General features: G+C 38.9%; 1 protein-coding gene and 1 long non-coding RNA gene across 2 annotated transcripts in view; one reads left to right on the plus strand and one right to left on the minus strand.

Moving 5' to 3' along the window:
• LOC103793377 (uncharacterized) overlaps window positions 1-22,179 on the plus strand; it is a 384,615-nt gene that overhangs the window by 710 nt on the left and 361,726 nt on the right. Inside the window, exons 2-5 of the long non-coding RNA XR_013526722.1 lie at window positions 2,596-2,678; window positions 4,870-5,059; window positions 7,736-10,162; window positions 13,008-14,148. This is a non-coding gene — a long non-coding RNA (uncharacterized LOC103793377). The remainder of the gene's footprint in view (window positions 1-2,595; window positions 2,679-4,869; window positions 5,060-7,735; window positions 10,163-13,007; window positions 14,149-22,179) is intronic.
• Window positions 8,764-13,676, minus strand: CDKN2B (cyclin dependent kinase inhibitor 2B). The gene is made up of 2 exons (XM_017973902.4): window positions 13,174-13,676; window positions 8,764-10,629 (listed from the first exon to the last, which is right to left on the minus strand). Exons 1-2 carry the CDS (start codon window positions 13,327-13,329, stop codon window positions 10,369-10,371), a joined length of 417 nt encoding a protein of 138 aa, XP_017829391.1. The 5' UTR covers window positions 13,330-13,676; the 3' UTR covers window positions 8,764-10,368.

Here is a 22,179-nt window from a genome sequence, read left to right on the forward strand (position 1 = left end):
CGTCCCCGCTGCTGTCTCCCCCTCCGTGTCCCCCCCCCCCATTTTCTTATGCATCACTGATTCTTTCTGGACTCTCCCTTCCTCCTTTCTAGCTGGGAGACAGGAAAAGCGGTCCTGTCTGGGAACAGTAAAAGCAGGGCAAGGAAAGGAAGGAGCGGCAGAAAGGAGAGGAGGGGTGAGTCGAGGACTCTGGGGGGGGGGGCCCGAGAAAGCGGAGAAGCCGGGTCCTGAGCGCGGTCTAGCGAGTCTGGGCTCTGAGCCAGGAGCTCGGACGCGGGCTCGCCGGCTCTCAGCGCGCGGGAAGTCGAGCCCAGGACGCCGCCTTCAGGCCGGCGCGCTGACCCGGTGCCCCGACCCGGAGCCTGCAGTCTGGACGGATCTGTCCCGAGGCTCGCGGGCTGTGGGCCGCGGCCTGAGTGGCTGGTTGTGTGCCAGAGGATGCGGGACTAGGTCCAGCTCCCGGAACCTGGAAATGTGGCCCGCTTCTAAGTGGCTTCCTGTTCTTGCGCCTGGGCCTAGTGGCCTAGTTGAAGAAGTGGAACCACAGCGTGAGCCGACAGGGCCTTACAGACGTAAGGCTTGACCTTACGTCAACCCCCCCGACCCCCCCCCCCCACGCCGCACCTTACACGGGAGGAAAGTGAGGCCTGCAAAGGCCGAGCCACCCACCTAAGGCAGTGCTGTAGCCTAGAGGAGCAGCAAACTTCTCCTTCCCCATCCCCCGCCCCATCACTTGACATTGCTGCCAAGCTCTATCCAAACCCAAGACAAAACTGGGCCTTTTGGATGAAGTGCGATTTAGCGATCACTCTTACTTAGCCACTCTAAATATCTATTTAGTTGTTTACAAATAGACCTCACCAGTAGGTCGAGTTCACTCAGAACTGACCCAACACCGTGCTTTGTGCCCGGGCCACTTGCTACCTGTCTGTCTAGCATGACTGTTTTTTCTCCCTCTTCACAAGGCTAGCACTTTCTCCTTCAGGTCTCTTCTGAAGTATCCCCCTCCTCAGAAATACTTCCTTTTCAGGCACCCTCATACCACCGTGATTTTTTCCTTTATAGCACTTAGGATGAATAAGTTATCTTAGTTAGGTATTTGTTTACTTGTTTGTTGTGTAGAATGCCAGCTCCATGGGAACCAGATCCTTCTTTGTATCTTGCTCTGCACCTATGACAGGCCCCCAGCATTCCCCTCCCTCCACCCCACCGGAAGCCGGCCTCCACCTCGGTAGAAGGGCATTCGGTTTTATGTCCTACAGAGGAAAGGCACTTTAGAAATCGTTAGTTCATCCTGGAAGAAAAATGATGCCGGATGCCAGCATAGTGTCATTTAAAGGAGGAATGGGGTGGGGACGGTGAAGAGTTTCTTGGGCCTAGACAATATGACTAGTTGTTCCAATAAAGCATGGTAGGGAGAGGAGAAAAGGCACTAATTAAACATCTCTTGAAGTCGCTATTTCAGTCAGTTCTCCAGGGAAACAGAACCAATTGTGTGTGTGCCCACACACGCATATGTATGTGTATGTACACACAGTCATGTGTTTGCTTAACAACAGGGATACATGCTCAGACATGTATCTTTAGGTGATTTCATTGTTGTGCATATACCATATACAAACCTAGATGGTAGGGTCTTTTATACACCTAGGCTATATGGTATGGTCTGTCACTCCTAGGCTGCAAACTTATACAGCACGTTACTGTAGTGAATACTGTCGGTAATTGTAATAAATAGTTTTATATCTAAACCTAGAAAAAGTAATATATTGTGCTACAACTTTAAGACAGCTATGGCATCACTAGGGGACAGAATTTTTCACCTCCATTATAATCCTATGGGACACCACCAGTATGTGGTCTGTGATTGACTGAAGCATCGTTATCCAGCACATGACTGTGTGTATACATACAATTTTATATATACATAGATTATATGTCTGCACACACATATGGTGGGAGAGAGAGAGGAGACTTATTTTAAGGAATTGTCTCAGGAGATGGTGGGGGCTGACAAATTAGAGACCCAGGGAAGTGTGGATGTTGCAAGTCTTGAATCTAAAGGCAATCTGAAGGCAGAATTTCGTCTTACTTGAGAGACCTCAGTCATTTCTCTTAAATTCTTCAACTGCTTAGATGAGGACCACCCATATTATTCAGGATAATCTTTTTAAAGTCTACTGACTTAAATTTTAATCACATCTAAAAATACCTCCACAGCAATATTTAGACTGGTATTTGACTAAAGAACTGGATACCACAGCCTAGCCAAGTTGACAGGCAAAATTAACCATCCTATTATCCCATCATGCCTGAGGGGTTCTCTGACCCTCAGTTTTCTGATGATCACATTTAAATTGAGGGATCTATCTTTATTTATTGGGCCCATATAGCTTAAAGTATAATCATTTTCTCTCCACAGGAACTTGCCATAGGGATAATGGTAATTGCGTAGTTCTGAGGAATGCCATCTGAATAAGAGGATAATTATGTTGTAAGCTTTCCGTTCAAAAAAATGTAAATATTAAAATTTGAACATATAAATTCTATCTTGGTTTTCCCAGCTGCTGCCACCCAACACCTTTTCTCTTTCAGATGCAGTATGCAGGGGAATTCTAAGTTTAGTATTAGTTTCAGCAAAATACAACGATGGAGATAACTCTCAAGCATAACAATAGGTATGTGGTATTCCAAAACTTTTGGAATTCGGAGTGTCTTTTGGCTATGTGCTCTTTAAAAAAGTTAGTAATGAAGAACTGGGCATGTACTTTCACTTTTATTACTTATTTTATCCTCACAGTGGCCTTTCAAAAATTGGGATTATTACCCCTGTTTTACAGGTGAAAAGAATGAGGCCTAGATAGGCTCAAATCTTGAACACTTAACTGCCAGGAAAAGCCAGGGATGGAATCGTCAGGTAGTCCTTTGGACTACAAGCCTTGTGCCCTTTCTTTTGTCCTTAAGGCCAGAGTCAATAGGGAGTGAGTTAACGGTGGGTCACTTATGCAGACAGAGTCACTGAATATTGGAAATTTCTTGGGTTCTCTTCCATTGGTCTAAAAACTGAGTTAATTCTCTGAGTTTTTGTTTTAACAGGGGTAAACAATTTTCTGTTTTAGATCAGCAAATCTATCCCATAGGCAGAGATATGAGAGAAAAATCTTATTGAATATCCCTTGTCTTGTTCTCCTCCTACCCCAACTTAATGTCCCTTAGGTAACTCTTGATTATCCAAATTTCATGAGAAACTTTCCTAACAGTACACATGCTCAAACTCAAAACCCCAAAGTCATAAGAAAAAAGACACCGTAAACAAGATTAAAAAAACAATTATTTGATCATGTATGTCAAAAGATTAATTTCTAGACTATGTAAATACATAATCCAGTAAAACAACAATCCAATAAAAAGGGCAGAGAATATAAGTCTACTAGTTTATAGTAGAATATGTGCAAATGGTCACAAATAAATGAAAAGATAATCTTACTTGTTAATAAACATAAACAGAAACAATGGCATATAACCACAATTTTGACAAAAGGAAAAAAGACTGACAACTGACAAAGTTGTCAGGAAACAATCACTCTTACTATTATAATTTGGTGTAATTGTTTTGAAAGGCAGCATTACAATGGTTATTAAAACTGTATGTATATATAGGTACCCTTTGACTCAGCTATTTTACAATTTTAAGTATGTAAAGATGTATAAATAATGTATGGAAACATATATACACATACATAGTATGTGTTATATATAGTTCATATGTTATATGTTCATGTTTGTATATATACTTGTATACACACTTTAACTCAGCAATTTATTCCAAAACACATATGAAATATATATAACACATATGTTTATATACACATATGTACACACATGTGTAAGTATGGGACAATATATACATATATATGGATAGATTTTACACCCACAGACACATATAGAGATGTACCTACCTTCAGCTAAAGCAATTTCACTCCTATATAAATTGCTACAGATAACTTGTATAAATATACAGAAATGTTTCTTTATAGCAGTGTGTATTAGCAATAAAAAAAAGGGCAAGAAAGAGAGAAATGATTGACATACTTGAGAGGAGACCAATTTTTTTTTTTTTTTTTTAGTTAGGCCTCATTCATAAAATACAAAACTGTGCAGCCATAAAAAAATAATGAAGTACATCTATCTGCACTGACAATGGAAGTTGTCAAAGATCTATTGCTAATTAAAGAAAGCAAATGACAGAATAATATGATCCCATTCATGTTTTCCAAATATGCGTGCTGTGGGAGAGATGTTTGCAATTATATGCACTTATGTTTCTGCAAGGATAATTAAATATTTGTAATAGAGATTACCTTTGGGTAGTAAGAGTGAGGGTGGGAACGTTTCAGATTTTTGCTTACTACTTTTTGCTTTCCAGACTGTTGGGAAGTTTACCACGAGCAAGAATTATTGAATAACAACCATAGGAATGTTGGGGCTCAAACCTAGAGATTCTACTTTTGTAGACCTGGAGCCGATCAGCCAGTCTAAATTTTAAAACATCCCCATGGGTAATTCTGACAAAGAGCCAGGGTTGAGAACCAATTTTTCTTAAGTGGAAGGGGTTGTAAACTTGTTGCCCTCAAATGACTGCAGAGGCAAACAGCATTCTTGTGTAGACATAATACATACTTGGGAGCAAATGTGGACTAAAGTGTTATGCTTCCCTAGAAAGGGGATGACCTTCAATCTTTCTGTTTATGGTGGTATTTAAACATATTAGAAACTACTAATTTTGAAATAGGCTTATTGTGATAACTCTAAATATCAAAGGCAGTCCAGAAATTAGCAAGTAATAGAGGATGATCAAATGTTTTTCAGGCAATATTATAGGTGACACTTCAGCAGGAGATTCACGGAATGATGAAAGGGTACCTCTGTGCCCTAGGAAAAGTGATAGAGCTTAGAAACTCATAACTCAGATGGAATGAGGAGTCATGCCATATACATCTTTCCAACAGTCACCCTCCAGAAGAAAACTCTGTATTGACAATCATCTGCTGACTTGTCTGTGAGTTTGTAAACAGAATAAACTGTTTCTTGTTTTATATTTATGTATTATTGATTATAAATATATTCTAAAATATATAACAAACGATAATATTATTTGTAGCTTAAAGAAAAAATGAAATTATTTATACTAAGAGAAGAGAGAAACCTGAAGAAGAGTGGATAATCCTTACATATTTGGTTTGGGATTATATTGAGAGCCACCTAAATACCAAACACTCGTTCTTGGTCCTGACTCCTACTCTGTTACCCATAGCTCAGTACCTAGTAAGTGGTGCAGAAAAAAGTGTAATGGAATTATGAGGAAGACCCAGTTTTTATCCAAGACTAAAAGTTTTTAGCTAAGGAGATGGAAGAATTTGTGCACAGATAGAAGGTAGATGGGAATTTGTTTAAATTAGAATGGAGACCCAGAGGTCACGTAAGAGGAGATTCTCATAATAGAGAGCATTGATAATGAGAGGATAGACAAATTATGCATTTGGGGAGGAGGCCAAATATAAGAAATAAGACATGGTTTACTTATTGTAATAGGTCTTCAAGTTTTGAGTGGAACTCTGTTGTAAAATATTTTCTGTGCCAGTGCTGACTCCATTTATCTACTGGAAGTCTAATGCCAGGGGCTTCTGAGTGGGAAGTGGATTAATAGGTAGTTGGAATCCTTGGTAGACTTCTAGTATAATGTGGATCGCTGTGAGGTAGTCAGCATGTCATCCTAATACATTGTTCTTAGTTCTATTACCAGCAAAATCTTAGTTTTACGTTTATTCACACCTCAAATTAGTAAGTCAGGCTTGGTGCTTTTTGACTCATACATTAATGTATGTTACTGTTCTTAATGTACAGTACGTGCCAGTTACATATTAATTAGCAGCACCAGTGTTAGTTCAAATTTTCTTTTATTATGTAATTACAGGGTCTATATATGAAAGTTACTGTGTTTCTGTAAAATGAAGTATTTTTTTTCTTTATGAGGAATGACATTAAAATTTTCTGAGTAAGAAATTTAAGAGGCAAGAAAGAAGTAATTTCATTTGGATAGATGAAATGGAGAAAAGTTTTGTAGAAACTTTCAGCTATGAAGGATAGTAGTAGAGATGTTTGCACTCATATATCAAATTAGTTAAAGAACGATTGTGGGACTCTAGGTCTTCTATCTTCCAGTTGAGTCCTGGTTTCCCTTTCCTTCATTTCTCTTTCTTTCCTGTCATTATAAATAGACTAGGAAGATATTGAAAGTATTCAGGCTTGACTGTTGCTCCTTCAAATAATTTCTAAAATTAAAACTTTCTTATTTTCATATATATGTGGTTGTGTATCTAGTTTTCTATTTGTAGCTTAATAATTGGACACTGTGAAATACACCAACCTAAGCATTATTCGCTGAGTTTTCATCAAATAACTAAACAGTTTCTGTTAATACTGAAAATCTAGTGAATGTGTCAGAATTTGGTTATGATTAGTTGCTGACATAAAACATGAGGGCAGATCTTACTGTACTTTAGAAAATACTGGCTTTCACATTTGCCCCAGAAGGCAGTTCACAAGAGTGCTTCTTCAGATAATGTTTCTAAGTTTTGCAGAGTATTAATTCTACTTGCTCAGCTTTTGATAAAGTAGCAGTGTATTGAACATTGTAAAAATTATGCCCTATGATTAAAAAATCCATCTCTGGTAAAGCATAAAAAGAAAATGAGCATAAGTTTTAAAATTTAAAACAATTGAGGGAGAAATTATAGAGTCAGCAAAAGAGAAAAAGAACCCTATTGACTATTACATATCAATGCACACACTGTGTTTTTACTATTTCCAAACAAGGGAGGGCAATGTAGAATCTCAGTGTAAGTGTAAATGAAATCAGTTGTGTATATTTGTTGAAGGGCAGTTACCTAGCTTCGTAAGATAAATTATTTGGCCCTAGACACTATATTGTGCTTGCCATACTAGGTAAATAAAGTGTCATGAAAGCATTCCTAAGTATACATTTTCCAAGAGTTGAGGTTTTATCAGTCTCAAGCTCTCTTGAATCTGTTTCATTCCTTAGTTCTGAAATTACTAATTTTAACCATTTAAAGCACAGGAAATTTTACATAGATTTTGCTTTCATAGCAAAACACCCTTAAAAATTTATCCACTTTGGTGAAAAAGAAAAGACAAAAATGAAGCCAAATGAATATTATTAAATTTTGAAATTTATTTAACTTTCCAGATCTTCTTGGAATAAATGTCAGGTAGTAGAATTTGTACAAATCTTGATAATGTCTTAGACTTAGATATAGAACTTAACAAGTATATGCAATTTTCTGTAGTTACACAATGGAGCCAGAAACAGGACTCATAAAAATAGTAACTGTGTTTTTGCATGTGTCCTTCAAAGTGAAATCCTTAACAAATTTAACAGTATATACTTCTTCAGGCTGTTGATGAAACAGCTAAACCTGTCTGCCAGGTGGCTTCAAAAATAGAATTAATTTTTACATGGTATTAATGAGTTACTATTTCAGTACAACCAGGTGGTAACTGATACCCAATAATGTTTTAGGTTTGCTTTATACCAAAAAAAAAAAAAAAAAAAAAAAAAAAAGAAGAAAGAAAGAAAAAACTAACAAAACAAAACAAAAAAAAAAACAATATAATATAGCACTATGTAATATGCAATAACTTTTTTTTTTTTTAGTTTCCCTTAATATCAGTTGTCATTAGGAAAGATTCCACAAGTTACAGAATCTTTCTAGAAATGAAGTAACATGTTTTCATATCTAATTCAAGGGATAAGTTTTCATGACCCAGTATCGTGCAACTAGCAAATTTAAACATCTTGGAATTTAAGACATAGAGGTTAAGGTAAGGGATTTTATAAATCAAATGGGAGATTTTAAATTATCAACTGACTTCTTTCATACAGAACGTTTTCTAGTAATTGTAAAATACTATAACTTTAAAAATATTATTCTTGTAGCCCATAATGTTGAGTGCTTAAGTGATAACTAGAATTACATTTTCTGTCCCTTTGTGTGCTTTAATTTGAAAATGGAGGTTCCATTATCTTTGTTCCAAAATTTTGGGTTTTTATAGGTGTTTTTTGGGGGGCTATTCTCCATATTGTTGACATTTTAAAATAGATTTGAAACAAGCTGTTTGTATTTACCAGAAGTTAGAGAAAGAAATGCCTCCTTAGAAACTTATGAGGGAGATCATTGTATATTTCTGTTTTTTTTTTTTTCTTATCTTCATGTGTATCACTAATGATTTTGGAGGACACGCTGGTGCAATGGGAAGAAAAGCAAGACAACCATAATAAGCTTTTGAACCAGATGCACTTACTTTTTGCATCCATGGAATGAATATCTTCTGACCTTTGGCAAGTTATTTGATATTTCTTTGCCTCATTGTTTTCATCTGGGAAACAATACCTACCTATCTCTCAGGTTTAAGTATTAAATGAACAAATATATTTTAATGTATGCCTGGTACAGATTATATGTCAATAAACATATCCCTTCCCCAGTGATATATGCTCTGATTCTCAACTAATTTTCCCCAGAAATATGTTCATTTTGGGAACAGGAATTGGTAGAGCAGTGAAGAGTTGTGTGTTTAGCTCAAATGTGCTCTTTCTTACAAGTCTCTACTCTCAAATCACTTTTTTCTGTTTCTTTTTGCCTCTTTTAAATGTTAGTAGAATGAGCATTCAGAAGCATAATACATGTATAAATTTTATGTTTAATTTTCTATGGCATATGTAAGCAGTTTTTATACATTGTTGGTATTGCTTATAAATAATTATTACAAATGTTGAGATAAGGGAACTCCTGTGAACCTTTAACATTTCTCAGGAGTTAGTGGTAAATCCATGAACATATATTTTTAAACCAAATTACCCATCTCTTGGAGTTCAATCTGTTAATTCTTTATAAAGCAGTGAAGTATCAGTTTTTTCCAATGATATAATAAGCAACACTGGAAATTAAATCCCAAAGCAGTGCATCTTTAGTTTGTTCAGTAGATAGTAGGACATCCCACAAGCCATCATATATTTACAACAGTTTTTATACTCAATCTATTTTTTTCAGCAGTCTTTTGGGAAATATCCCCAGATAATTTACTAAATAAGTGCATCTATCTTCTAAAAGACATTTGGAATATTTCTTAGTCTGACCTCTGCACTCTGAGACACTCTATAAAGGAAACAATCAGAAATATTTAACAAAGAAATAAATAGGTTAAGGAGAAAGCAATCTAGGCGTTTGCACAGAGCTTGCTACAGTGCCATGGCTACATTTAAGAGCTGTAGTTCTTTCTACGTTTTAACTGAGAGCCACTAGTTATAATGTTATTTAAAATCTCTGCATTAAATAAGACAGTTACTGAACAACTAAAAAAATACAAAATATCATAAAAGCAAAAAGTAGCAATTCATGCGCGCGCACGCTTGTGTTTAAGAAACAAAACGTTACAGTTAACCCTTACAATTGCTCTCATTCCACTTCACCATCTCATCCTGCGCAGTTTGCCTCCGGAATGCCGCGGTAATCTCTCCTCAGTGCAGTAAGAACAAAGGCCAACACCCTCTGCAAAGGTGTTCTGCAGCGTCGTGGTCCAGGGATTTTAGGACTACGACGATCTTTGGGGGGACATCTGTCTTCGCTTGCATGTCCTCTCTTACCCCTCTGCTATCTGGTGGAGCTGGGCACGGGTCCCCAGCGCTTCCAGAGAGTGTGGTTTCCGCTCTGGATTTGCCAAGCGGCCAGACAAAAAGCACCGAGCACTTTCTGAAGCCCACCTCAGCCCTCGTCCACTTTGTCCTCAGTCTTCAGGTTTTCTTCCCCACCCCCCCCCCCACCCCCCGCTAGGGCCTAACCTGTGGGTTCACCAGAACTCCTCAGCAGACAGTGGGGTGAACGCATGGACTGCCCCCACCCAAATGCCAATCACGACTGTCTTCCACTCAGCGCTGGAGTCATCCATTGGAAGATTAGTAGCCACCAGGGTTGGTCAAGGATTTCATATACACTTTCCCTGAGAAAACCCGGAAAAGCAAACGACACCTGAACTTCACACACTCCTAAGTATCACTGGAAATCCGCCTGTGTTTGGCTTCACGGTGAGTGTCGAGGGCCGGATCCAGAAAAAAAAAAAAGTATGGAAGGTTATTCCTGGTAGGCTCCCCCTTCCTGCGAGTCTCAGACAGCCTGTAGGTTTACAGGCTTCCTGCTGCTCCCCTTTTGCAGCCTTCATCTAATTCGGTGGGTGGGGGTGGGGAATTGGGGAGGAAAATAAAGTCGTTGTGGGCGGCTGGGGAACCCGGTGTCAGTCCCCCGCAGCCGCGCGCAGGTACCCTGCAACATCGCAGTGGCCCCTCTCCTCAGCCAGGTCCAAGGGCAGACGGCCCCAGGCATCGCGCACGTCCAGCCGTGCCCCTGCCCGGTGCAGCATCACCAGCGTGTCCAGGAAGCCCTCCCGGGCAGCGTCGTGCACCGGTCGGGTGAGAGTGGCAGGGTCCGCACAGTTGGGCTCGGCACCGTGAAGCAGCAGCAGCTCTGCCACGCGGGCACTGCCCATCATCATGACCTGCCAGAGAGAGCAGAGTGGTCAGAGCCAGGGTGGAGTCAGGTGTGGGAGGTGCCGGCCTGGGTGAGGTGGGCGGAGCCTTTAAACAAACACCTATTTGTGAAGTATCCACCCAGTGCAGAGGTGTTCAAGTCTCCGGTGTCTGGTGTTTCTTCATTTGCTGATGCAATCTGCTTTCCCACCCCACCTTCAGGTTATACTCTACTCAGTACAAATTAAATGCCATTTTATTTTCTAAACGTGCAGAGACAAGAAAGTTGATGGTAAAGTGATGATCGTCATTGTGGAAAGCAAATCTTGATTTCCATCGGAACATGGGAATCTATTTTGTTAAATGATTTATAGGCACAGTTAAATTTATTTGGCTTTTAAAGTTTCAAATTATTTGCCTTGCTGACCCCTCCTCCATAATCTAGGTCTCAAAATATTTACTAGGAAGCCAACTACTGTTTGTCAGAAGTTGGGAGTAATGGTTTAGGGGAGAAAATCAACCACTATGTTTTTAAAAAAGTTTAGTTCTCAGCAAATCCTGCGGGGAAGGCTTTTATCTTGTGTCTGTGTTCATAAAGAGATTGTAGTGTGAAATTTGAGCCAAAGTTGGAGATTAGAAGGGAAAAGTAAATTAAATCATGCAAAATCTTATAAAATTGTGAGAACAAATGATTTTTGTTAAACAGTTCATCATTTTAAATTTAGAGTGTAATATATTTAATGTAATGTAAAACTAACAATATATTTATATTTTTCCATGTACTATAGGATTGTATAATAGCTAAGATTTTATAACGTTAAATAGTAAATATTTTGCTATATAAAAAGAGCTTGGGCCAGGTAATGTAATCCCAGCACTTTGGGAGGCGGAAGTAGGCAGATCACCTGAGGTCAGGAGTTGGAGACCAGCCTTGCCAACATGGTGAAATCCTGTCTCTACTACAAAAAAAAAAAAAAAGAAGAAAGAAAAAAAATTAGCTGGGAGTGGTGGGGCCGGTCTACAGCCCCCAAAACTCGGGAGGCTGAAGCAGGAGAATCACTTGAACCTTGGAAGCTGAGGTTGCAGTGAGCTGAGATCATACCACTGCACTCCAGTCTGCCCAACAGAGTGATGCCCCATCTCAAAAAAATAAAAAATAAAATAAAATAAATAAAAAGAGCTTGGATGTCAGCAGTCAATCAGGATGATGCATAACTTAGAAAAAGCGTTTTGCAGGAGTAATCCTATAGCAGCCATTTGTGTACATGAACATTATCAAAACATTTGCTGACATATTTTAAGTTAATTATAAGACAGTTTTTGGTAAATGTCCCAAATCAAGTTATGGGTTTATGTACTTTAAAATGTACCATTTAATTGAAAGGCAGTATACTTCTCATGTTTTGTTTGCTTATTTCATTAATATTAGAAATGTTCATTTCCTCCCTTGAAAACCATGATGTTATTTTTTTACTAGCGATGTAAGGTATTTTACATAGAAAACAGAGGGGAAAATAGCTGTTCTTAGTATTTCAGAAAATGGTGAATTATATATATAACTTGTTTTTATAATTATTAATAGAATTTTAAGTTTTAAAAAACCACTTTACAATATTTTTGCTCCTTTAAAATATCCCTTATTTGTTTTACCTCTATTCTAAGAATTCAAAAGAAATGGACACTTCTATAAAATCTACACTGTAACAAGATCCCTTAGTATTAGCTTAGTTTTGGAGGGTGATAGTGAGGTGAATACTGAATATGACCAATAGCCAATGGTAAAGTACAAAAGTGTTGTCCTAAGATTGTAAAAGAAATTAAAAATATCAGTACTAATTAAAGCAGGATTTGTAAACATTGAATACAAGTACTTTAACAATGAAGATAAAGATACCTTATTTATGAAGATCCTTTGTCATTCAGAAAGGACCTAACAGTAGCTGCAGGAATATTTTTGTAATCTGAGCACTGAGTATGATAATTAAATGAAAAATCTATAGAACTATATGTATATATTTTTCTCTTATGCATCACTTATAAGACATTGCTAACATAAAAAGAACTAAGTACTGTGGTTGAGGAATCCAGTCTTATTACTTTGAATTCAATTAACCTTTATGAGAAAACAATACAACAGATTTCATATAGTAGCTTAAAACTTTACATTGAATTTTTTCCATGTACTATGATTTTGTAGAATTCCTTAAATCCAATCCAGAATGTATAACTTAGTTTACTTATCTGTATCGTTGAAAGCAGGCAGACAAGTCTTCCTCCCCAAATAAACTTTCCCTTTCTCCTTTTTTTCCCAATTCAATCTATTCCTTGCATTTCTGATCATGAGATGGCAGAAAACAATATTTTAAAGAAAAGCTGAAACAGTGGGTTTTTCAATCTCTCTCTTTAGGATTTTTGTTGGGTAAAAGCCTGTTTTATGCCTGGGCTGTACACCTCCGGCCAAGGGAGACTGCTGCGTAAGTCTACACCGGCGATCTAGGTTCCAGCCCCGACCCACCGAGGCCGCGCCCCGCGTTCGCGCGCCCCCTGCCGGCGAGGCCCCGGGGCCCAGCTACCTGGATTGCGCTCCTCCCAAAGCGGTTGACTCCGTTGGGATCCGCGCCGGCCTCCAGGAGCTGTCGCACCTTCTCCACTTGTCCTCGCGCCGCGGCGCTGGCCAGGTCCTCATCGCTGCCGCCCCCACTGGGCATGCCCTTGTTCTCCTCGCGCATTCCGCAGCCCCCAGACGCGCAGCGGCCCGGGTAATCCACCGTGGGCGGTAAACTTAACGACACTCCTCCCTTCTTTCCCACGCCGCTCCGGCGCACTGTCTTCCTGGGAGAGCTGGACTCAGCTTCATTCCCCTCCGCCGTGCGTCTGCGGCTTGCGGCCCCGTTCGATGTCAGAGCGGCGGGTATTAGCTCCGGGCTTTTTCCTGGCCCCAAGAACCACCCGGCGCGACTGGATTGCTTCTGGGAAAAAGCGCCTCGCGCGGCCGCAGCCGAGCTCAAAGCGGCTCTGGCCGCAGGGTGCGGACGCGTCGCGGAGTCCTCACTGCCCCGCCTTGCTCTGGCAGAGTGGGGAGCCAGCCGGCAAAGAATTCAGTTTTCAGCTGGGCCAAGGGGCCTGCCTCTCCCCTCCCCCTTAGGCTCCGCCCCCTGCCCGCCTGCTCGCGGGAAGGCCCGGCCCGGTCGACGCGTCACGGCGGCGGGGAAGCCCGCCCAAAGGTGCTGGGACGCATGCGCCAGAGACTGGGCCGGGGAGCCGCCGGGACGCCGGCAGCACTGCTGGCTGGATGTCCAGTAAATCCAAGGCTAAGATTTTGGGAATGTTGACCCACTGCCCTCAGCTTCTAATTCCCAGTAGGCGGAGCAGAGGACTTCTGTTCCGTCAGCCTTAGGCCAGTTGGTTTCACTTGAGAGACGTTGGTGGCTCCCTTGTGGCTGAGAGAAAGGCACTGAAAATAACTCCGTCTTTCTTAAGATGTCTGAAAGCGACAGCTCTGCACCTGTCATACAAGTTAAATTCATCCCAGGCAGTACTTGAACTTCGTAAGTTTCATATCTTGTGTCAACCTTAGCAATTTTCTTTTGGACGTGTCTTCCTATTTGAATTAGTCAACCATAATAATAGAGAAAAATTCTGAGAATCCTGTTTTGCATGTGCCTTTAAATTCTTTCCATCTTTGCATTATGAATATAACCCTCAAAAAAGAAAAAAAAAAACTAGTTAGAGATTGAGAGTGGCAACCTGGAACACATAGACAAAAAAAATTTATACTTTAAGAATCTGAGATCCCAGTTTCATCATATTTGTACAGCAAATCTTTGTTTGCACTCTTACCTGTTTAAATCCACTTTGTCAAGCATTTAATTTTTTATTTATCGTGAGTAGTAAAGGAAATTTATGCAGTAATGATGAAACATAATAAGAGAAGGGTGTGGTGCTGGGCCTGTCATTAAACAGGCTGAACCTGTTATTAAATTCTCTTCTGAAGATTTAAATGCCAAGTGCCTTTTTTCCCCTTTCTAATCTTCCTAGGTGAGTTTGAATCAACATTTATTATATTATTTTAAAAAATTTCAGCTGATGCTAAATTGGCTAGGAAGAAAACAACAAATTATGGATTTGTTGCCTAAAAACTTTGGTGAGGAACTACACAAGTGAACGTCTCCTTAGAGTGAACAATTTTTATTTACAGAATCATTTTGGTTCAGAGTGCTGAGGAAGACAAAGTTTTAAAAGGAGGGCAATTGGTTGTATATTGCAAAATGAGAGTCTCCACCTGTTTCTTCTAGGATACCTCAGCTCTGACTCCTCATCACCCAAATCCCTGTAGCATGAGAGAAAGCTTTCTTTTAAAGGAAGTGGTGCCCATGGAAGTGGTGGTTAGGGCTGAAAATCTGATGGAGCCTCAACAGAGCTGAAATCTACCTGGACAGGGAAGGGAACTGCTTAACATTAATAACAATTTCTTTGTCTTTACCATCCAACCTCAATTTCGTAGTCTTCAGTTTCTTAATTCCTCTACCTTTCACTTTTATTCAAACTTCCATGTTTCTGTGAAAATGCCCTTTTATTTGTTGATGGCTACTCCATTTTTAGATTTGACTAGAGGAACCAAAGTCTACTTCTGGGTGAAACACATGAACAGATTGCTTTTGTCTTGGGAATCAGTCCCCATGCATAGTGTATTGGGGATAACAGAGGTGTAGGTAGAACAGGAGAAAGAGGAGGAAAGATGGGCAGTGGGAAGCAGGAGTCTTTAAAATGAATGACATTGGTTCTTTACCATTCACCCTGAGGGGCCAAGCCACTAGCCTGGTGTGGTGGATGTGGTGGCAAAGACACAGTCCAGAATATCTTCATCAGAAAAGCCGAGGTACTCCAAAATGTAGTGCACAGTCAAATGCAACAAGGGAGGTTGCCTTTTTGTTATTGGGATCTTGTCTCTCATAGATACAGTTATTAAGTTTAGTTCAAAGTAAGTAATGCAGCATGTCCTATATTCTAGAAGTTCAAAGTTGAATAAGACATGAGTCCTCACTTTTAAGAAACTCTGTAGTGGCACTAGAAACTAATAAATAGTTTCAATTTAATGTATATCCACAAGGTGCTTTGGAAGTAAGGAAGACCGGAACCTAATTTAGGGTGAGGGTACAAGGAACGTTTCTAAGAGGAGATGCCAATCGAAGAGAGTTTTCAAAGGATGCATCATAAATGAATGTGTCTAGAGGCTGGGTGCAGTGGCTCATGCGTGTAATTCCAGCACTTGGTGAGGTCGAAGTGTGTGGATCTGGATCGCTTGAGCTCAGGAGTTTGAGACCAGCCTGAGCAACATGGAGAAACTCTGTCTGTACTAAAAACACAAAAATTAGCCGGGCATGATAGTGCACGCCTGTAATCCCAGCTACTCAGGAGACTGAGGCAGGAGAATCGCTTGAACTCGGGAGGCAGTGGTTACAGTGAGCTGAGATCGCACCACTACACTCCAGCCTGGGTGACAGAGTAAAACTCGGTCTCAAAAAAGAAAAATGTCAAAGCAAGAGCTTTGACCTTGAGTTTCTCTGAAACTTATCAAAAAAATTAGGACAAGATAGTCTGAGCGAATTCCTGAGCCAATTTCTTAGGTGGTAAATGTGTCCGAAAAATGAAAACTGTAGTTGATAGGGAAATAGAAGATAATGTTCTTCTTTGACGGGAGCACAAAGGATGGTGATAGGGAAAGAACTAATGGGTAAGTATAATGACGAGACAGATGTGTGAGCTTCGCTAAGCAAGTCGGCTGAAAAACAACTTTGGGTAGGGAAAATGATGCCGGGGGCCTTCGCGCTTAGTAGCACCACGGACAGCGCTTTGCTTATACTCACAGGCCTGGGTGGTCCTAACCTGTTCCAGACAGAATTCTAAAGCTTCAAACTGTATCTTCCAAAGCCCCTTTTCTCCATTAAATAGAAAGGACCTTATGGGAGCTCAATGGATTTCTTTGAAAAATCAACCTGTTCAACCTGGTTTCCAAATATGGTTAGATTTTATCTAATATTCCCTGTATAAAGAATATCATACAGTCTATATTTAGAAGAAGAGAAATACCACGTACTGTGTAATCTGTCCCAAGTGCTTTACAACTGTTCCTTCCTTCCTTCCTTCCCTCCTTCCCTCCTTCCCTCCTTTCTTCCTTTCTTCCTTCCTTCCATCCTTCCCTTCTTTCTTTTTGACAGTCTTGCTCTGTTGCCCAGGCTGGAGTGCAGTACAGTGGCGTGATCTTGGCTCACTGCAAACTCTGCCCCCTGGGTTCAAGTTATTCTCCTGCCTCAGCTTCCTGAGTAGCTGAGATTACAGGCGCAGCTACTACGCCCAGCTAATTTTTGTATTTTTAGTAGAGACGGGGTTTCACCATATTGGCCAGGCTTACCTCGTGACCTGCCCGACCCGGTCTCCCAAAGTTTTGGGAGTGACATTACAGGCGTGAGCCACTGTGCCTGGCCCGTTGTTTCATTTAGCACTCATAAAACTCCTTGTGGAATGTGTCCATATTTCAATTATACAGACAAGCCAAAAGGATCAGAAAAGTTGAGTGACTTGTATACTAGCTAATCATTATTGGTGATGGGTATAACTTGTGCAACTTCAGAGTCTTGTTACCCTTTATACTACATAGTGTTTTTAGCAGCTGTCATGGTGGGCTTAACTGGAAAAAGAGTAATAAACTAATGTAATTATTATTCAGTCTACACTGTGTTTTCCAGATGGCTCACCTCACAGCACACCCTTAATAGACTTCAAAGATGACACTTCTCATGTAATACAATAGCACATTTGTCTTGGACAGTAGAGTGAGATTATGAAACATTTTACCTCTCTTTGAAACCCAGCTGTCTCTAGGGTGAAACACAATCTGTTGTTAATGCTTTAAACACATTTAAAAGATGAAGTGGTTGGGAACATAGTGGGCAGCTGAAACTTGGACTTCTCAGAGCCATGTCTTTTAATATGGTGAATAATTTATAAGTGAGAAGAAAAAGTTAATGGCAAATTGGCTTAGAATTTTGGAGGTTAGTGGGAGGAAATGAGTAGTATCTGTTCCAATGTTGCACGTAACTTAGATCACTAGAAATAATATTTTTATATTCTAGTTGGTGAAACTGTCTGTATATGACCTCTCCAAAAATGTATGAATAGAACTAATTGACTGGCTAAAGGAAACAGTGACCTAACCTTGCCCTCATTTGTGTGCTCTTTTGCACATTGTTAGGTCTAAGATAGTGTTTCTAAGTGAGAAGAGAAGGAAATTTATAATCACTTTGGGGCCCTTTTCAAATTTTATATGACCCACCTTCCCACCAGGTGGTTTGATTTTCTCCATTTTATGAGTTGGGAATTATTGCTCCATGATCCACAGTATCTACTGCCATATTCCCAGGTGTTTTTCAAGATTAATTAAATGGTAGACTTACTCATCATTTTAGCATCTGTATCAGTTTGCCAGCACTGCCATAACAAAATACCACAGACTGAGTGGCTTCAACAACAGATATTTATTTTCTCAGTTTTAACTTCTCCTAAGGCCCCTCTTCTTGACTTGCAGATGGTCATCCTGCTGCTGCCTATTCACATAGTCAGCACACATAGTGTGCACACATGCCCCTGAGTCTCTTTTGTGTGTCCTAATTTCCTCCTCTTTTGAGAACACCGGTCAGATTGGATTAGGGCCCACCCCAATGGCCTTATTTTAACTTAGTCACTTCTTTAATGGCCATATTTCCAAATATAGTCACATTGTGAGTATTGGGATTAGGACTTTAACATAAGAATTTTGAGGCAACAATTCAGCCTTTAACAGCATCTTAATTTTTACACATTTTACTTTTCATTTCTTTTAAAACTATTGTTAATAATTTATTCATTTGAATAAGGATTAAAATAAGGCTAGCACATTGAAATTGGCTGAAATTGCTACCAGTCTGTTGTATCTCTCTCTCCCTCTTTTTTTCTTTAAGGGATGGGTTACACCTTGTCAGCCAGGCTATAGTGCAGTACCATGAGCAAGGGTCACTGCCACCTCGAACTCCTGGACTGAAGGGATCCTCCTGCCTCAGCCTCCAAAGTAGCTGGGACTACAGGTGTTGGCCACCATGACTGGCTAATATTTTTACTTTTTGGTAGAGATGAAGTCTTGCCATCTGGCCTAGGCTGGTCTTAAACTCCTGGATTCAAGCAGTTCTCTCACCTCAGCCTCCCAAAGTGCTGGGATTACAAGCATGAACCACTGTACCTGGCCTCTTGTTTCCTGTTAATCTACAGTTTCCCCTTTTCGCCTTCTTTTTTTTCTTTCAATTTATTTCTTGCAGAAATTGGCTTTTTCTGTAGTTTCCTAAAGTTTGCATTTTGTTGAATGATTCTTTATGATGACACTTAACATTTTTCTTTGTCATTTGTATTTCTCATAATTTATTATTTAAGCCTAGAGTCTGGATGTGATTCAGGTTTGATATTTTGGCAGAAGTATTTAAAAAGTGGTATCATGTACTTTCACCAAGAGACACATAATATGGTTGTCTCTTTCTATGATTCTAGCAGCCATGGATAATTATTTCATAGATCTGTTATTTTCTTGGGGATGGCAAAATGGTGATATTCTAATTTTACTATCCTTTCCTTCATTTACTAGATAGAATATTTTTTTAAATTATTTATTTATTTAGTCATTCATTCATTTATTATTTTTTGAGACAGAGTCTCACACTGTCACCCAGTGACAGTGGAGTAGGGTGGTGTGATCACTGCAATCTGCAACTCCCAGGCTCAAGTAATCCTCCCACCTCAGCTGCCCCAATAGCTAGGACTACAGGCACACACTACCTGGCTAATTAAAAAAAAATTTTTTGTAGAGATGAGGATCCTGCTTTTTTGAGCAGGCTGGTCTCAAACTTCTGGGCTCAAGTGATTCTTTGCTTCAGCCTCCCAAAATGTTGGGATTATAGACATAAGCCACTGTGCCTAGCCTGGAATATTTCTATATAGAAAGTTCTCTTCATTATCTACTTGGTTGCTTTCAGGTATATATAAGAAAGATAGAATAAACACTAGATTTTGAAATGTATTGATAAATTTTCAAAATAATGAGTTGAGTCTCTAGCATCTTTCAAAGGTAACTAATAATTAAAAATTATTATTATAAGCCTATAGATTTAAACGTAATTGGTATGTTTCAACCCATTATAATTATTATTCCTGTTGATGATGAAATCCTATCTTTGGCCAATGGGAGACTGTGCAAATTGATTACTGGGTCTTTTTGACATGGAGCCATTAGTCTTTGACAAAATCTTTGATTTCTGATACAACAATATGTTCCAGTTTTATCTTATACACTTCCAGTCCTGTACATAATATTAACTATTTTTCAAAGAAGTACTGGTTTTATCTTTAGTGGGAAGTGGTATTTAAAATAAGGAAGTCTGCCTATATGGATTATCCACTCCTTTTTTTAGGGCTCAGTCTACCTGTTTTACACAAACCCAACTGAATTCGGACTCTATGTGCTAGGCAAGTTTGAGATTTTTTTTGGCTATACACATAAGGTTTACTGAACTTGGGCATATAATATTTTATTTCCTCATTTCGTCAAGTTTTGTCTTGTCATTGAAACTTATTCTTGAATAAAATTATTATATATAGTTCAGTTAGCCTAGAGACCTCATTTTGAAAAATTATGTCAACATTGGCTTGTGTACTTCGTCACATCAGTAATGTACAGTTCTCATTTGCCAGAAATTTTTATATGAAAAACATATTGAAGTTATTAAGATCATGAATTCTGGCAAGTTATTGGCATATATTTGTTTATTAACTTATAAGCATTCAAAAACAAAGGAACCTTTTAAAGTTGAAGATAATTTAATAGGCCATTGCGTGCAAAGAGGTATTGTGTTAGTAACCAGACTTAAGCTACTGCTGAAACGACTTTATGCTTGAGTTGGATAACTTGAATAACAGTCACATGTGAGACAATAATTATTTGTGAAATTAATTTGTGTATCCAGACTCTCCTCTGCTCTATTTTTAATGTATCTAGTGTTAATGTTAGAATCTAGTGCATTTCACAACTGTTGCTATTATAGATGGAATAACAGGAAGTGTAGTGAGGGATTGAGTTAGATGAAAACTTTTTCTAAAAGTAGAGATGGTTTCTGGGGGCTTAACTGCTTGAGGAATAAGCTAGCAAGTTAAAAAAAAGCTGAGCATTTTAATTTTTCTTAATTTTTTTGAAGATTGTTGTTTTGCATAAGTTATATATTTAATTTACTTTTTTGGGAAATGTTTTATCTCCAAATTATGTTTACTGATATTAGGGGTAATTCATATGTTTCTGATAAAGCATATTTTCTCTCCAAGCCTCTTGTAAAATACTCACTCTACCTGATGTAGTGATTAAAAAAATTAATTTTAGGAGGCTTCTTTGTTAAAATATGCAACACACACACACCACCACACATACACATATCTCATCAGAATTAATTGGCTTGAAGATTTTATTTATCTGGATCAATTGGCTTGAAGGTTTGATTAATCTGACCAGTCCTACATTCAAGCAACCATCTTAATGAGTCATGAATTGGAACCTGGACTTCTTTTTTTCCTTATTTGAAATTTTTCTTTCTTTTCTCAACTTTTATTTTAGGTTCAGTGTACATGTGCAGCTTTGTTACATGGACAAATTGTGTGTCACAGGAGTTTGGTGTACAAATGATTTTGTCAACTAGGTAGTGAGAATAGTATCTGATATGTAGTTTTTCAACCCTCACCTGCCTTCCCCCCTCCCCCATCAAGTAGGCCTCAGTGTCTAGTGTTCTAATCTTTGTGTTCATTTGTACCTAGTGTTTAGTCCCTATTTATAAGTGAGTATATGCAGAATTTGGGTTTCTGTTCATGCATTAATTTGCTTAGGATAATGGCCTCCAGCTGCATTCATGTTGCTGGAGTACATGATTTTATTTTTTAATGACTGATAAGTATTCTATGGTGTGTATGTACCACATTTCCTTAATCCAGTCTATTATTGGTGGACATCTATGTTGATTCCATGTCTTTCCTATTGTAAATACTGCTGTGATGAACATTTAGGTGTACATGTCTTTTTGGTGGAATGATTTATTTTCCTTTGGGTATATACCCAATAATGAGATTGTAGGGACGAAGGGTAGTTCTGTTTTAATTTCTTTGAGAAATCTTCAAACTGCTTTCTAGAGTGGCTAAACTAATTTACATTCCCACCAGTAGTGTAAAAGCATTCCCTTTTCTTTACAACCTCACCAACATCTGTTGTTTTTTGACATTTTAATAATATCCATTCTGACTAGTGTGAGATGGTTTCTCACTGTGGTTTTGATTTGCATATCTCTAATGATCAGTGATATTGAGCATTTTTTTCATATGCTTGTTGGCCATGTGAAGTTGTTAACTGTTCTTCAGATCCAATTACATAGCACAGTCAAAATCAAATAATTAACTTTTATGTGCTATATAAACTACATATTTAAAATTAAGTTTATTAGAACATTAGTATATATTTATATCTC

This window comes from Callithrix jacchus, chromosome 1 (assembly GCF_049354715.1).
Source record: "Callithrix jacchus isolate 240 chromosome 1, calJac240_pri, whole genome shotgun sequence".
Taxonomy (NCBI): Eukaryota; Metazoa; Chordata; class Mammalia; order Primates; family Cebidae; genus Callithrix; species Callithrix jacchus.

Bases quoted from the DNA above. Each gene is read 5' to 3' on its own strand.
- CDKN2B (XM_017973902.4), bottom strand. From the start codon at position 13,329: ATGCGCGAGGAGAACAAGGGCATGCCCAGTGGGGGCGGCAGCGATGAG. The intron at 10,630-13,173 runs GTAGCTGGGCCC...TCTCTCTGGCAG, and splicing joins TTGGGAGGAGCGCAATCCAG to GTCATGATGATGGGCAGTGC.